At 47.0% G+C, this 13,917-nt stretch overlaps 1 protein-coding gene across 1 annotated transcript; it reads left to right on the top strand.

Annotated features, from left to right (window-relative positions):
* Nucleotides 1-6,896: 6,896 nt before the first annotated feature.
* LOC125533124 (uncharacterized) lies at nucleotides 6,897-11,662 on the top strand. Its single transcript, XM_087539117.1, has 3 exons — nucleotides 6,897-7,576; nucleotides 7,718-7,942; nucleotides 11,560-11,662. Exons 1-3 carry the CDS (start codon nucleotides 6,897-6,899, stop codon nucleotides 11,660-11,662), a joined length of 1,008 nt encoding a protein of 335 aa, XP_087395243.1.
* The last annotated feature ends 2,255 nt before the right edge of the window (nucleotides 11,663-13,917 follow it).

The raw sequence follows: 13,917 nt of genomic DNA, 5'->3' as shown, positions 1-13,917 counted from the left end.
ATTTCTTTAAGACTCCCATGAACCTCTCAAAGGGGAACATATTGTGTAGAAATACAGGACCCAAAACGTTAATCTCTTCGCATAGGTGAAGTAGGACGTGCGTCATGATGTTGAAGAAGGATGGTGGGAACACCAACTCGAAACTGACAAGACATTGCACCAAATCATTCTGTAACCTTGGTATGATTTCTGGATCGATTACCTTCTGAGAGATTGCATTGAGAAATGCACATAGCTTCACAATGGCTAATCGAACGTTTTCCGGTAGAAGCCCCCTCAATGCAACCGGAAGCAGTTGCGTCATAATCACGTGGCAGTCATGAGACTTTAGGTTCTAGAACTTTTTCTCTGTCATGTTTATTATTCCCTTTATATTCGACGAGAAGCCAGACGGTACCTTAATACTGAGAAGGCATTCAAAGAAGATTTCCTTCTCTTCTTTGGTAAGAGCGTAGCTTGCATGACCCTGATGTATGCCGTCTTTTCCGTGCATACGTTGCTGGTCCTCCCGTGCCTCAGGTGTATCTTTTGTCTTCCCATACACGCCCAAGAAGCTAAGCAGGGTCACACAAAGATTCTTCGTCACATGCATCACGTCGATTGCGGAGCGGACCTCGAGGTCTTTCCAATAGGGCAGGTCCCAAAATATAGATTTCTTCTTCCACATGGGTGCGTGTCCGTCAGCGTCATTCGGAACAGGTTGTCCACCAGGACCCTTTCCAAAGACCACCTTCAAATCCTTGACCATATCATGTACATCAGCACCAGTACGGTGGCGAGGCTTCGTCCGGTGATCCACCCCACCTTTGAAATGCTTGCCTTTCTTTCTTACGGGATGCCTGCTCGGAAGAAATCGACGATGTCCCAGGTACACATTCTTATTAGCCAAATATATACTGTCGGTATCGTCCAAACAGTGCGTGCATGCGCGGTATCCCTTGTTTGTCTGTCCTGAAAGGTTACTGAGAGCAGGCCAATCATTGATGGTCACGAACAGCAACGCCTTTAGGTCAAATTCTTCCCCCATGTGTTCATCCCACGCACGTACACCTGTTCCATTCCACAGTTGTAAGAGTTCTTCAACTAATGGCCTTAGGTACACATCAATGTCGTTGCCGGGTTGCTTAGGGCCTTGGATGAGCACTGGCATCATAATAAACTTCCGCTTCATGCACAACCAAGGAGGAAGGTTATACAAACATAGAGTCACAGGCCAGGTGCTATGGTTGCTGCTCTGCTCCCCAAAAGGATTAATGCCATCTGCGCTTAGACCAAACCATACGCTCCTTGCGTCATCTGCAAACTCCTTCCCGTACTTCCTTTCGATTTTTCTCCACTGCGACCCGTCAGCGGGTACTCTCAACTTTCCGTCTTTCTTACGGTCTTCTCTGTGCCATCGCATCGCCTTGGCATGCTCTTTGTTTTGGAACAAACGTTTCAACCGTGGTATTATAGGAGCATACCACATCACCTTGGCAGGAATCTTCTTCCTGGGGCGCCGGCCCTCGACATCACCAGGGTCATCACGGCTGATCTTATAGCGCAATGCACCACATACCGGGCAAGCGTTCAAATCCTCGTACTCACCGCGGTAGAGGATGCAATCATTAGGGCATTCATGTATCTTCTGCACCTCTAACCCTAGAGAGCAGACAGCCTTCTTTGCTTCGTACGTACTCTCGGGCAATTCGTTGTCCTTTGAAAGCATATCCTTTATGATTACCAGCAACTTTCCAAATCCCTTGTCAGATACACCATTCTCTACCTTCCATTGCAGCAATTGCAGTGTGGTGCCCAGCTTTTTCTTGTCACCTACGCAATTCGGGTACAACATTTTTTTGTGATCCTCTAACATGCGCTGCAACTTCTTCTTCTCCAAATCACTTGCGCAGTTTCTCTTTGCATCGGCAATGGCCCGACCTAGATCATCAACGGGCTCATCTGATGCCTCTTCTTCAGCTTCTTCCCGCATTACTGGCTCAGCTTCTTCCCCCATTGTTGTATCATCGTATTCAGGGAACCCATGGCCAGGATAGCTGTCATCGTCCTCTTCTTCTTCATTGTCTTCCATCATAACCCCCCTTTCTCCGTGCTTGGTCCAAACATTATAATGGGGAATGAAACCGGACTTAAACAGGTGGACGTGAATGGTTCTTGACGTAGAGTAATTGTTACCATTCTTACAACGAGCACATGGACAAGGCATAAAACCATCCGCCCGCTTGTTTGCATCAGCCGCAAGCAGAAAAGTATGCACGCCCTCAACGAACTGGGGAGAGCATCGGTCATCGTACATCCATTGCCGGCTCATCTTCATTACACAACACCGAATAGACCAAATTAATACAAGTTCATACATAAAGTTCATACAACACTTAAATGCAACAAACAAATAACTCTCTAGCTAAAGCATTTAAATGCAACAACAAATACGATCAACATCGCAACTAAGGTAACAATGGATCCAACAGCATAATGATACCAAGCCTCACTATCGATGGCATATTTTCTAATCTTTCTAATCTTCAAGCGCATTTTCTCCATCTTGATCTTGTGATCATCGACGACATCGGCAACATGCAACTCCAATTCAATCTTCTCCCCCTCAATTCTTTTCAACTTTTCTTTCAAGTACTCGTTTTCTCTTTCAACTAAATTTAACCTCTCGGCAATAGGGTCGGTTGGAATTTCCGGTTCACATACCTCCTAGAAAAAAAATTCTATGTCAACTTGATGGGCATAATTTGTCATAAACACAAAATGCAACTAGTTTTAAAAGAGAATATACATACCACATTCGAATCATAACAAGGACTAGGGCCGACGGGGACGGATATCAAAACCATGGCACTATATGTATAACAAACAACGTACGGGTAAGATAATTATACGAGTAATTATATATCCAAATCACACAAACATCAATTTTTATATAAAATTTCATGAACAAGAGGCTCACCACAAGGTGGTGCCGGCGACGGGACGGTGCGGGCGATCGACGGTGGCTACGATGGAGATTTAGAAGGCACTAAGTAAACCACACCTACATATGCAAACTAAGTGTTATTTTTGACCTCAAATTGCATATAAATCAAATACTAGCACATATATATATATATCCTCCCAAATTACTAAACTCACAAATTAATCACTATATAAAGCATTACAAGAGCTAATCTAGCAATGAGAGATGAAAGGACAAAGTTGCTAACCTTTGTGATCATTTGAATGGATGGGGGCCTTCAAATCTTGACAAATTTTGGGCAAAATGTGTGATGAGCTCGAGAGGAAGAGGGGAAGAACAGAGAGGAGAGAGGAAAGGGGAAAAACAGAGCGAGCTCGGGTGGACGAAGGGTTTATGTAGGACGACCTTTAGTACCGGTTCGTGCCAAGAACCGGTACTAAAGGGGCTGGAGGGGCCCCATCCTGACAACATCCTGCCACCACTCTCATTAGTACCGGTTCGTGGCACGAACCGGTGCTAAAGGTTCGCCACGAACCGGTACTAATGAAAGCGGCCCGACTAGCCGTTGGAACCGGCACTAATGTATGCATTAGTGCCGGCTCAAATACAAACCGGCACTAATGTGCTTCACGTTTGACCCTTTTTCTACTAGTGAAAGAGTCGGAGATGGAACGGACTTGTACGAAGAACAGTTGCTGAATGCAGCTATCGTAGTACTAGCGAGGCTTAACACTGGAGCAACGTGCCGATCCATCAACGCCATGCCTGCTACTCTCTCCGTCCGGAAATACTTATCATCAAAATGAATAAAATGGGATGTATCTAGATGTATTTTAGTTCTAGATACATCCCTTTTTATTCATTTTGATGACAAGTATTTTCAGACGGAGGGAGTACCATGGAGGTGACGTGCTGTAGTGCTATTCTTCTTCTTCTTCTTCTGTACGTTTCTTCTTTAGTTTTTCGTCCTTGATTTCTTTTTTTTAGCTGAAGTCGGCAGCAGTTTTTTCTTTCGTGAAACTTTTTAACAAGTAGTACAATAGAAGGTCAAATTTGTTTTCGAAAAAGTTTCAGATTTTTCTGGCTTTTTTTCGTAATTAGTACTCCCTCCGTCCCAAAATTCTTGTCTTAGATTTGTCTCGATACATTCGTATTTAGACAAATCTAAAACAAAAATTTTGAGACGGATGGAATAATTATTTTCCACATAGGTGCATATACACCGAGAGCCAAGGGGCATTTTTCATGCATTTTAAATTAGACTAAACAAATATGGGATATATGTGGCAGCAATTATATCAACGAATTCGTATTCGAGAGAAGTTTTGAATGTTGTAATAATTAAGTCACGGAATATATTTTATATTAAGCTAAAATTATAATCAAATTTGGGTGTATATATATCTTTCCATTTCCTCGAGACTTTGAGATGCGTGCCCGTTTGGTTCATCGAAAAGTGCGCAGAGTATAAACTGTGTCCTGGACTGGAATGGAGTGGACACTTTGCGCGTGGAGATAAGAAGAGAACGGCGCCTGCAACCTGCATGCTGCACTTTTGCACTGCCCCCGTCTGCAATCGCGGCCATTGTTTATTCACGTGGAATTTATGTCCTCGGACTGGAAGCAGCAGCTCTGTTATATATTCTCCCCTGATCTGCACGATTAGCGGGCACGAGCCGGCCGCCAATTTGCTTCCATGTGTGCTCCCCTAATCCAACCTCCAAGGGCCTGCACCTCAATTATCCCCCGTACGTTCCTCTCTGTCTCGTGCTGGCAGGGATTTCACATGCTATGCTAGGTTTCTTTGCGCAATCTGGATGTAGCGTGCATGGCTGTATAGAAAATTTTCCAAAAAGCAGACAAGAGAACAAATTCGGTTTTTGACGAGTTTGCTAAAGCGAATAAAGCGCGCGCGATCAACAACTATACTGTCCAAAAAGAGGAAAAGATAAATGCGACCATCCACCCACGTATCTATGATCGTTGTATCTAAGCAGAGATGTTAGATAGATAGATCTCTCCATGTCCAGCTGCATGCAACCGAGCATAAAAACTTGGCCGAAACCGAGTGCGCGATATGATGTTTCCGGCTGGCCGGGGCAGGCATATATTCTTCCACAGCTTGGAAAAAGAAAGCTAATTCCCCGCGTGTGAGCTTCACTTTCGTTCTCAGCTGGTGTTGTCACCTAACCCACGAATCTCCCATCAATTTGCTCCGGTTGTTTGCACATCGATTATATGTACAGTACTTACACTACAGACTACAGTAGCTGCTACCACCTGTTGCCAGCCTAGCATTGGAACAAGTGTGAACCGTCTAATTTACTCTGCTAATGGAGGAAGCACGGCTGCATCTCGTGCCCATGCTTATTTTAATACGTACTCTCTCTGTTTTAGTATTCTAAACGCTTTTATATTAGCTTACAAAGGGAGTACCTTGCAAGACCAGAGGACATGCCGATCACAATCAGAATTAATAATGCGTCGTGCGCCGTTCCTAGGTAGGCTCCTGCGTCCTGCTTTGCTTTGCTACCGGTCGATCCTGCCAAAGAAAGGGCAAAATATTACACTTCGAGGAGATAAATTGAGATGCACTAGTTGGCACTTGGCAGGCAGGCACCCAAACCAGCTGTGGATAGTTTACTTGCTTCTAGCCGTTAACGCTTTAGTTGAAACTTATACTTCTACTCCCTCCGTTCTTGAATATAAATCTTTTTTAAACATTTTTATATAAACTATATTTTATGGAAACGTAAATAGACGTAAATGTGCCCATGCTTATATAAACTTATGGAAATGTAAATAGACGTATTCTAAAGCGTAGATTTTACTAATTTTGCTCCATATATAGTCTATATTAGAATCTCTAAAAATACCTATATTTAGGAACGGAGGGTAGTTACAATGTGTCGATGTCAATGTGACTAACACATGTGGAGCACCACTGACACAACTGGCTCCTGAAACAAACGTATTTCTAGCTTAGGGCAACTTTAACCAATATTTTATATCTTGCTAACGATTTCAAAGAAATCAAACATGCCGCTCCGATACTTACTACAAAACTTTTCCAATCAACTACGCCCTATGTACCCTGCAAAAAAAAAAACCCACAACCTATGTGACTCAATATAAGAAGTTTTCTAGACGTAAAAACGGCTTACACCAAGTCACAGAGGGAGTAGTATATATCGCAGATAGCACACACGCCGACTACTAAGAGCATTACTAGTAGTACCTCTAAACCCTTAAATCCTAAAAAATAACCGCTTTTTTTCAGGTTGCAACAAAAAAAAAACGCAAAGACTAGAACCCCTAAACCCTCAAACCCTAAAAAAAAAAAAAGGGTCCAACCCTCAAACCCAATTTCAATCTGTAGAAGTGAGGATTGGAGAGGGGCACTTGACCCCCAACCCGCACTCCCTTCCCCCGTCGCGCGGGAGGGAAATTTCCCGTCCCCAACCTCCCGCCTCCTCCCTCCCAAGCCGCCGGCCGTCGCCCGCCGCCAATCCGGCCGGCCCCCCGCCTCCCCTCGACGCACACCGGCCGTCCCGCCCCTGCGCCACACTCCCCGCCGCCGGATCCGCCGTTCCCCGCCGCCTCCTGCCCCGCACCCCGCCCCCCGGCCTCCCGCCCCGCCTCCCCTCTTCCACCTCCCCCGGCCGCCGCGCCCCGCCCCCCGGCCGCCCGCCTCAGCCGTCGTTCCCCGCCCCCCGCCCCCCAGCGGCCTCCCGCCCCCCAGCGGCCAGAGGCAAGCTGGCCTCAGGCATCCTCGAGCCGCCGCGCTAGAGGCCAGGCGGGCCAGAGGGAGCCGCGCCGCCTCCCCGAGCTCCCCGCAGGTATGCCTCCTTTTTTCTTTCTTTTTGTTTTATTTTTTTCCTTTCTGATTCATTGTTGGCACTCACAATTTATTGTTTGTTGTATTGTGTAGATGGAGGTGAACAACAACGACATGGACTCGTTGTCCGATTCGTCGGGTTGGTCGTCATCCGGCGATTCGGATAGCGACGAGTTGTTGCAAGACGACGACGTCGAGATGATGAGCCTCCTCATCGACGTGCAATCGTTTGAAAACCGCGTGAAGCTGATGGATCAGAGGAGAGGGTCGAAGATGGGGCGAGTCACCATCTACCGGAACCGCGCTCTCGGACACGAGCATTTGATGGAAGACTACTTCGCGGAGGTACCTACATACCCTCCTCGTCTCTTCCGCAGAAGGTACCGAATGCGGCGTAGTTTGTTTGTGAAGATTGTCACCGATTGTGAGGCCGCCTCCTATTACTTTAAACGTCGTAGATCCACCGCCGGTATCATGGGGTTTAGTGCATATCAAAAGATATCGGCGGCAATGCGGGTACTCGCTTATGGCATACCCGTGGATTATACCGACGAGTATCTTCGCATTGGGCAAGATACAACCACGGAGTCAGTCCGTAGGTTTGCCAAGTTGGTCATCCGGTTGTACGGTGAGCAGTATCTTCGGGCACCAAACGAGGAAGATACAAAGAGATTAATGGAAATGAATGAAAAAAGGGGATGGCCGGGGATGCTAGATAGTCTTGATTGCATGCATTGGAGGTGGAAAAATTGCCCAAAGGCATGGCACGGAATGTATTGCGGTAAAAGCCGTGATGCTACCATTATGCTTGAGGCCGTAGCATCTCAGGACACATGGATTTGGCATGCATTTTTTGGGTTTCCGGGAACACTCAGTGATATCAATATCCTCAATAGATCTGCTTTGTTCAAAAGATTAATTTCTGGGGATGCTCCAGTTTGCAACTACAAAATCATGGACAATGAGTACTCAATGGGATACTATCTCACCGATGGCATCTATCCCGAATGGGAAACTCTTGTGAAGTCCATCAAGGAGAAAAATGGGGTGCCCTTAACAAGAAAAGAGGCTCATTTCACCAAGGCACAAGAGGAAGCCCGCAAGGATATTGAGAGAGCTTTCGGTGTTTTGCAAGCAAGGTTTGCCATACTTCGTGGTCTAGCTCGGTTTTGGGACAAAAAAACCTTGATAAACATCATGAAATGTCGTGTGATTCTACACAACATGATCCTAGAGGATGAGAGAGGGTTAAACCTCCCTTGTTTCTATGACAATGTTGGTACCTGTGTGCAACCGGAAAGAAACCCTTCTCGCATAAACGCTTTTCTTCAAGCACATCGTGAGATTGAGGATGCAACCACTCATGGTCGGCTCCGGGATGATCTAGTAGAGAACCACTGGCAGTTGGATGGGCGGCGCATTGGCCCATGATGTATCTTTGTTTTACTTTTCTATGTCCTATTTGATTCAAACAATTAGTGTAATTTGCTCAAACATTGTTGTAATAATTTGAATGATTATTGTTTTATTCGGTGTTGTAATAATAACTAGAATGATTATTGTTTTATGTCAAATGTGATGGAATTTGTGATATTCATATGATGAAATGTGATGAAATGTGTGATATATGAAATGAAAGTTTTAAAGGTTGGGGTTGAGGCAAAGACTAGAACCCTCAAATCCAACCCTTAAAGCAGTTTAAGGGTTGGGTTTGAGGGTTCTAGTCTTTGCCCCTATTTTTCAACCCTTAAAAGTGTCAAAAACTGGTACTTCTCAACTCTTAAAACTGCTATAAGGGTTTGAGGGTTCTACTAGTAATGCTCTAACCACCATGGCCCACTCATACCCCCTGCTCCTTCGCCTGCGTGTGTTCCTGTCCAGCGCCAGTTGCCCGCATTTATGCCGCTGTAGAGTGGACGCTTCACATTGAAGCCGGTCCAGCGGACACGACCTCTCACTGGCTCCGTCCTTGAGGCAGCCCAGAGCGCACACGTCCGAGTGAACACGCCACCTTGCCACATTCAAACATCTTCATTTAAACCCGTGCGTGTGCCGAGAAACCTATTTCGTCTACACACCCGTTCACGAGCGGGTCGGCATTAACCACAACGCCGAGCAAGCTCCTCCCGTCAACCGGCTATCTAAAGGAGGCCAGGTGCCGGGCAAGAATCGCACCACTCCGCTGCTCCCCATTTCTTCCTTTCACCATTTTCTTCACCCACTCGATGGCATCCAACGAGCAGGAAGAGCAGTTATCCGGCATAAAAACCGACTGGGTGGCCCACCGAGCCCGCCGGATACGAGCCAGGCAGCTCACTGCTCCACCTCCCTTGCCTAGCCCGACGAAGCAAGTTGCCGCTCATAGCCAGCGCATGGTTTGGCAACTCGCCGCTCCAAGCCAGCTCCCGGAGGAGTAGCGAGTTCCTCCAGGCAGGCGGGGGAGCACGGCGGAACGGGCATCGTGGCTGCCATGGGCAAGGCCAGCCGCTGTCAACGTTGTTGGTACCACACCCGGTCGGTGGAGAAAGACGCAGAGATCAACGAGTCGGTGGCCAGCGCTTTCGCGCCCGCAGCCACCGCCAACATCGAGGGAAAGTAGAACACGGAAGGTCGCCACCACTTGGGCCCCAGGAAGGCCACCGCTGACGCGTCTCCGGCGTGCACAGTCAGTGACTTGTCCGCTTCAGCGCAGACCATCGTCGACCCTCGCCTCGGCTTCACTGAAGCGGAGTAGGCACCCTTCCCCTCCAGCTGAAGCACCCACTTTGCCACTCCGATAAGCGGCGCAACCGAACATCGGATACGGGGGAAGAGTATACCTCTGGGGCTCCCGGCAGTCCGATGAACGGGCTGCTGGACATGGGGAAGGATCCACCGCGGTTGGCCATAGACTAGTGTAGCATATCCGTGTCGTGGGAATGTAGCTCCAAGGGATTGTGCATGCACATAGTTTTATTTATTTTTAGTTAAAATATGCCCAAAATGTAAATGTTTCCGTCCAGTTTGTAGTGAATCCGCCGTGTTTGCATGTATTTTGTCAGGTTGGTTCAAAAAATGGTTGAAATATATGCGGTCTCCGTATCTCTGTCCGTGGATTAATCCCCATGTCTATAGAACAGAAGGAAATTTACGAGTCACCATTGAAGATTCCCATAATATAACCGGTTAAAATACGTGATATTCTTACAACCGTTAGAGTGGTAATTAACCCGATCGTAGCAATGCTCGGAGCACCACTGGAACAATCGGGAGAGTGGCAGAAGGAAGGGACACGTACCAAGTTGTACTAATGGCGGGGCTTGACTGACTGGGGAACGTGCCGATCCATGGACGCCGCGCCTGCCACGAGCGAGGTGAGGTGCTGTACAGCTACGGTCGATGCTTCTTCCTCTTCTTTACGTTTCTTCTTCTTTTTCTTCGTCCTTATTGGTACAGCCAGCCTCTAGTCGTGGCGAGAGCGAAATGACACGCAGAGTAAGTGTACATGGACGACGTGAGGAAAGACAAGTAGGAATCGCATTCGGGGTCAGGGCTGGTCGTGACATGTCTGCGTCACAGCTCTCGTATCTTCTTGTTTCAGTTGCCAAAATAATGTTATTCACATGTCACACCAGGCAACCAACTATTTGAAGATACATTGAAAATGGTGCTACAAATGGCTCCCCAACACTACAATTGAGCATATAATCTTCCCCCACTTTAATTGGAAGATCGCTCCTCAAGACCACAATCTTCTGCTATTTATTTTATGATTGATAGTGTTATGTTGCAAAAGAAATTCTAGTCTCCTTGCTATTTTTATTATCTCATCAATGCATGTAATATTTAGCTTTTATTATTGCTCACTAGGAACATATTTGTACACGACACACCTGCCATTGCGATAAGAGTCTTGCTACGCACACGATGAAACTTGGACGATGCAGAGACGATGGATAAATCCAGCCGGACATGTTGATTGACAAGTGCTTCGGCCGTTGGATTTACGTGTTGTGCATAGATTGGCCGCTTGTTTCGTGCATGGAGCAATTTCGTTGCGATAACAAACTACTTGAAATCCGAGCGGCCTCTAGGGATCCGAAAGGCATTTTCGGAGAAAGCATGTCATGTAGCTGAATCCATTAGTATCCCTCACCTTCGACAATCTCTTTCGGTGCGTAGAGGCAGGGTGACCATGGGTCGATCTTTGTGCTCCTGGGGAGATCCGGTCTAGGTCGTTAGCATCTGGTGTCCTCGTGTAGTTCGTCCGGTGTGTGTAGACGTTGATGAAGTGGTATGATCACTCTGTTGTCATCCCTGGTGCACTGGAATTGGTTTTGGTGTCGCCGCGAGATTCAATCCTTTTAGGTTGTGTAAGTTAGTATTCTCTCGCAAAAAAATGTGTTAGTCAACGACCACGATGCTTTCACATTGGTTTACATATCGTCGATGGTCTCTTCAATAACATCCCTCGATGGCGCTTTCGACATCTACGTGTGGTTGGTTCTCCTTGTCCGGCCTTCACTTTTCCTCTCCGGGACCATAATCCATGCTTCGAATCATCATTGTCTTCGACTCTCCCAACAACATTTGATGACTTGTCATCAGGTGTTGGCTCCTACTATGCAGGCGAGGTGCAAAATCGAGCTAAGCTCACGTCGCGCCATCAGGTCCTATGGGTAAAATAAGTCACTCATCTCTACTGGACATGCCCCTAATTTTTAATTTTATCGGTGGTGATTTTATAAGTCTCAAACTTATTTAAGAATGCTACTAGATATGGCTTCTCACCTTTTTTCGAAATTGAAAAAAAGGCAGTGCCCAGAGCTGCAAAGGGAGGAGAGGACCTGGACGGGAGGATGGGCGGTGGTGGCTTCTAGCTGGGAGAAGGGTTGAAGGAAAGAGGGCGAGCGTGTGGAACCCAATCGACCGTCGGCTGACACACAACCCCTTCCCACTAGACCACCAAAACCCGGAGCGAGGACGGCTCTCCAATCTCAGCAACGACCCGGTCAAAATCAAGAGCACCTAGCGAAATTGGTTGGCCTCAATCGATTCTCAACCAATTTAGCCCTAAGGAGCTTAGTGATTAAGAAGATCGAAAGATCGCTCGTCGGGACTAACTAGAAGATTTCTCCTCGAGACTACAAACTAAGTAATGACACGATTGGCTTTGAAGTCTATATGCACCTGATATCTTTTTTTAATAATTGAAAAATAATTTAAAATATTTTTTCTAACAAACTTGACCTTTTATTATACTCATATAAAAAATTTTGCCAAGCATTAACTTTCACGGTACTCCGAGTGAAAAAAAAATCAATGATACATAAAAATTACTGTTCATAATATTTTTCCTTGATTTTTTTAGCTGAATTCGACAGCAGTTTTTCCTTCGCGAAACTTTTGAACGAGTACAATAGAAGGTCAAATTTTTTTCAAAAAAGCTGCAGATTTTTTTTCATTTTTTTGTAACTACTAGTTAGTTTCCACATCGGGTGCATATACACCGAGAGCCAAGGGGCATTTTCCATGCATTTTAAATTAGACCAAACAAATATGGGTTATATATATGTGGCAGCAATTGTATCAATGAATTCTTATTTGAAAGAAGTTTTGAATGTTGTAATATTTAAGTCACAAAATATATTTTATAGTATAAGAAATCTAATTTATGATAAAAAAATTGGGAGTATATATCTTTTTCCTTTACTTGACACTTTGAGATGCGTGCCTGGAGTTGACTGGACACTTTGCGCGTGGAAATGCATGCCGCACTTTTGCACTGCCCCCGTCTGCAATCGCGGCCATTGTTTATTCACGAGGGAATTTTATGTTCTCGGACAGGAAGCAGCAATTCGGTTACATACTACACGCTCCCCTGATTTGCATGATTAGCGGGCACAAGCCGCCAATTTGCTTCTATATGTGCTGCCCTAATCCAAGGGCCTGCACCTCAAGTAGTATCCCTCATGCCTCTGTCTCGTGCTGGCAGAGATTTCACATGCTATGCTAGGTTTCTTTGCGCAATCTGGATGTACATGGCTGTATATATATGGAGGTAACCTAGCTAACCCAAAAGGCAGATAAGAGAACAAATTCGACCATTGACGAGTTTGTTAAAGCTAGTAAAGCGCGATCAACATTCATACCGTCCAAAACGAAAAAAATATCCGTGACCATCCACCCAGATGTATGTAAGCATGCATCCGAGCATAAAAACTTGGCCAAAACCGAGTGCGCGATATGCTGTTTTCGGCTGGCCGGGGCAGGCATATATTCTTCCACAGCTTGGAAAAAGAAAGCTATTTTCCCGCGTGTCACCTTCGCTCTCGTTCTCAGCTGGTGTTGTCCCCCAACCGGCCAACCCTACCCATCAATTTCTTTCCGGTTGTTGCACATCGATCATATGTACAGTACAGTACCACCCTACTGTAGCTGCCACCATCTGTTGTCAGCCTAGCATTGGAACAACTGTGAACTATCTAATTTACGCTGCATCGTTGTCTCCATGCTTCTTTTAGGCCAACTCCACCGCGTGACCCCATCCTATCCGTGCGCGTCTGTTTGGAATAAAATGGACGAATAGCGCGACCCAACGCGCGGTCTCAAACGGACAAATGTCTGGATTCCGTCCGTTTTCGACTCATCCCGGGCCCAAACTTGCGCTCGGTTTGGGGGTGAAACGGACGCGCGCGGACGGCCTGGACGCACGCCCTTGTCCTCCCCCCCCCCCCCCCCCCCCCGTGGCCCGCCTGTCGGGGACAATAGCAGTCCCTCCGCTCGCTTCCAGCCTCTCTCTCCCGCCCCGTCCCGCCGCCGCTATTCTCCGGCCGCCTCCTCATCGCGCAGCCTCCGGCCGTCCCTACCAAACCACGTCTCGACATGGCCGCCACCACGCCCACGCTTTGTCCGTAGTTTTGGCCATCGATCGGAGGTTTGGCCGTCGCTGTCTTTGCCGGTCGCAGAGGGGACACGACCGCCGGCGACGTACCACGGCGGCCTCGGCAGCTTCCGACGAGAGCTCCATAGCGGCCAGTAGCCGGCCGGCAACCACCCCTGCTGCGTCGAGGTGATCATCGCGGCCTCTTCGCCACCACGACCGCAAGGTGTTCGGCATTTTGCCCACAAAGGT

Source organism: Triticum urartu, chromosome 1A (assembly GCF_056163025.1).
Source record: "Triticum urartu cultivar PI428250 chromosome 1A, HENAU_Tu73, whole genome shotgun sequence".
Taxonomy (NCBI): Eukaryota; Viridiplantae; Streptophyta; class Magnoliopsida; order Poales; family Poaceae; genus Triticum; species Triticum urartu.
This window is presented reverse-complemented; position numbering and strand designations above follow the sequence as displayed.

Bases quoted from the DNA above. Each gene is read 5' to 3' on its own strand.
- LOC125533124 (XM_087539117.1), top strand. From the start codon at position 6,897: ATGGAGGTGAACAACAACGACATGGACTCGTTGTCCGATTCGTCGGGT. The intron at 7,577-7,717 runs GTATTGCGGTAA...TTTGTTCAAAAG, and splicing joins CCAAAGGCATGGCACGGAAT to ATTAATTTCTGGGGATGCTC. The intron at 7,943-11,559 runs GTTTGCCATACT...GAATGCTACTAG, and splicing joins TTCGGTGTTTTGCAAGCAAG to ATATGGCTTCTCACCTTTTT.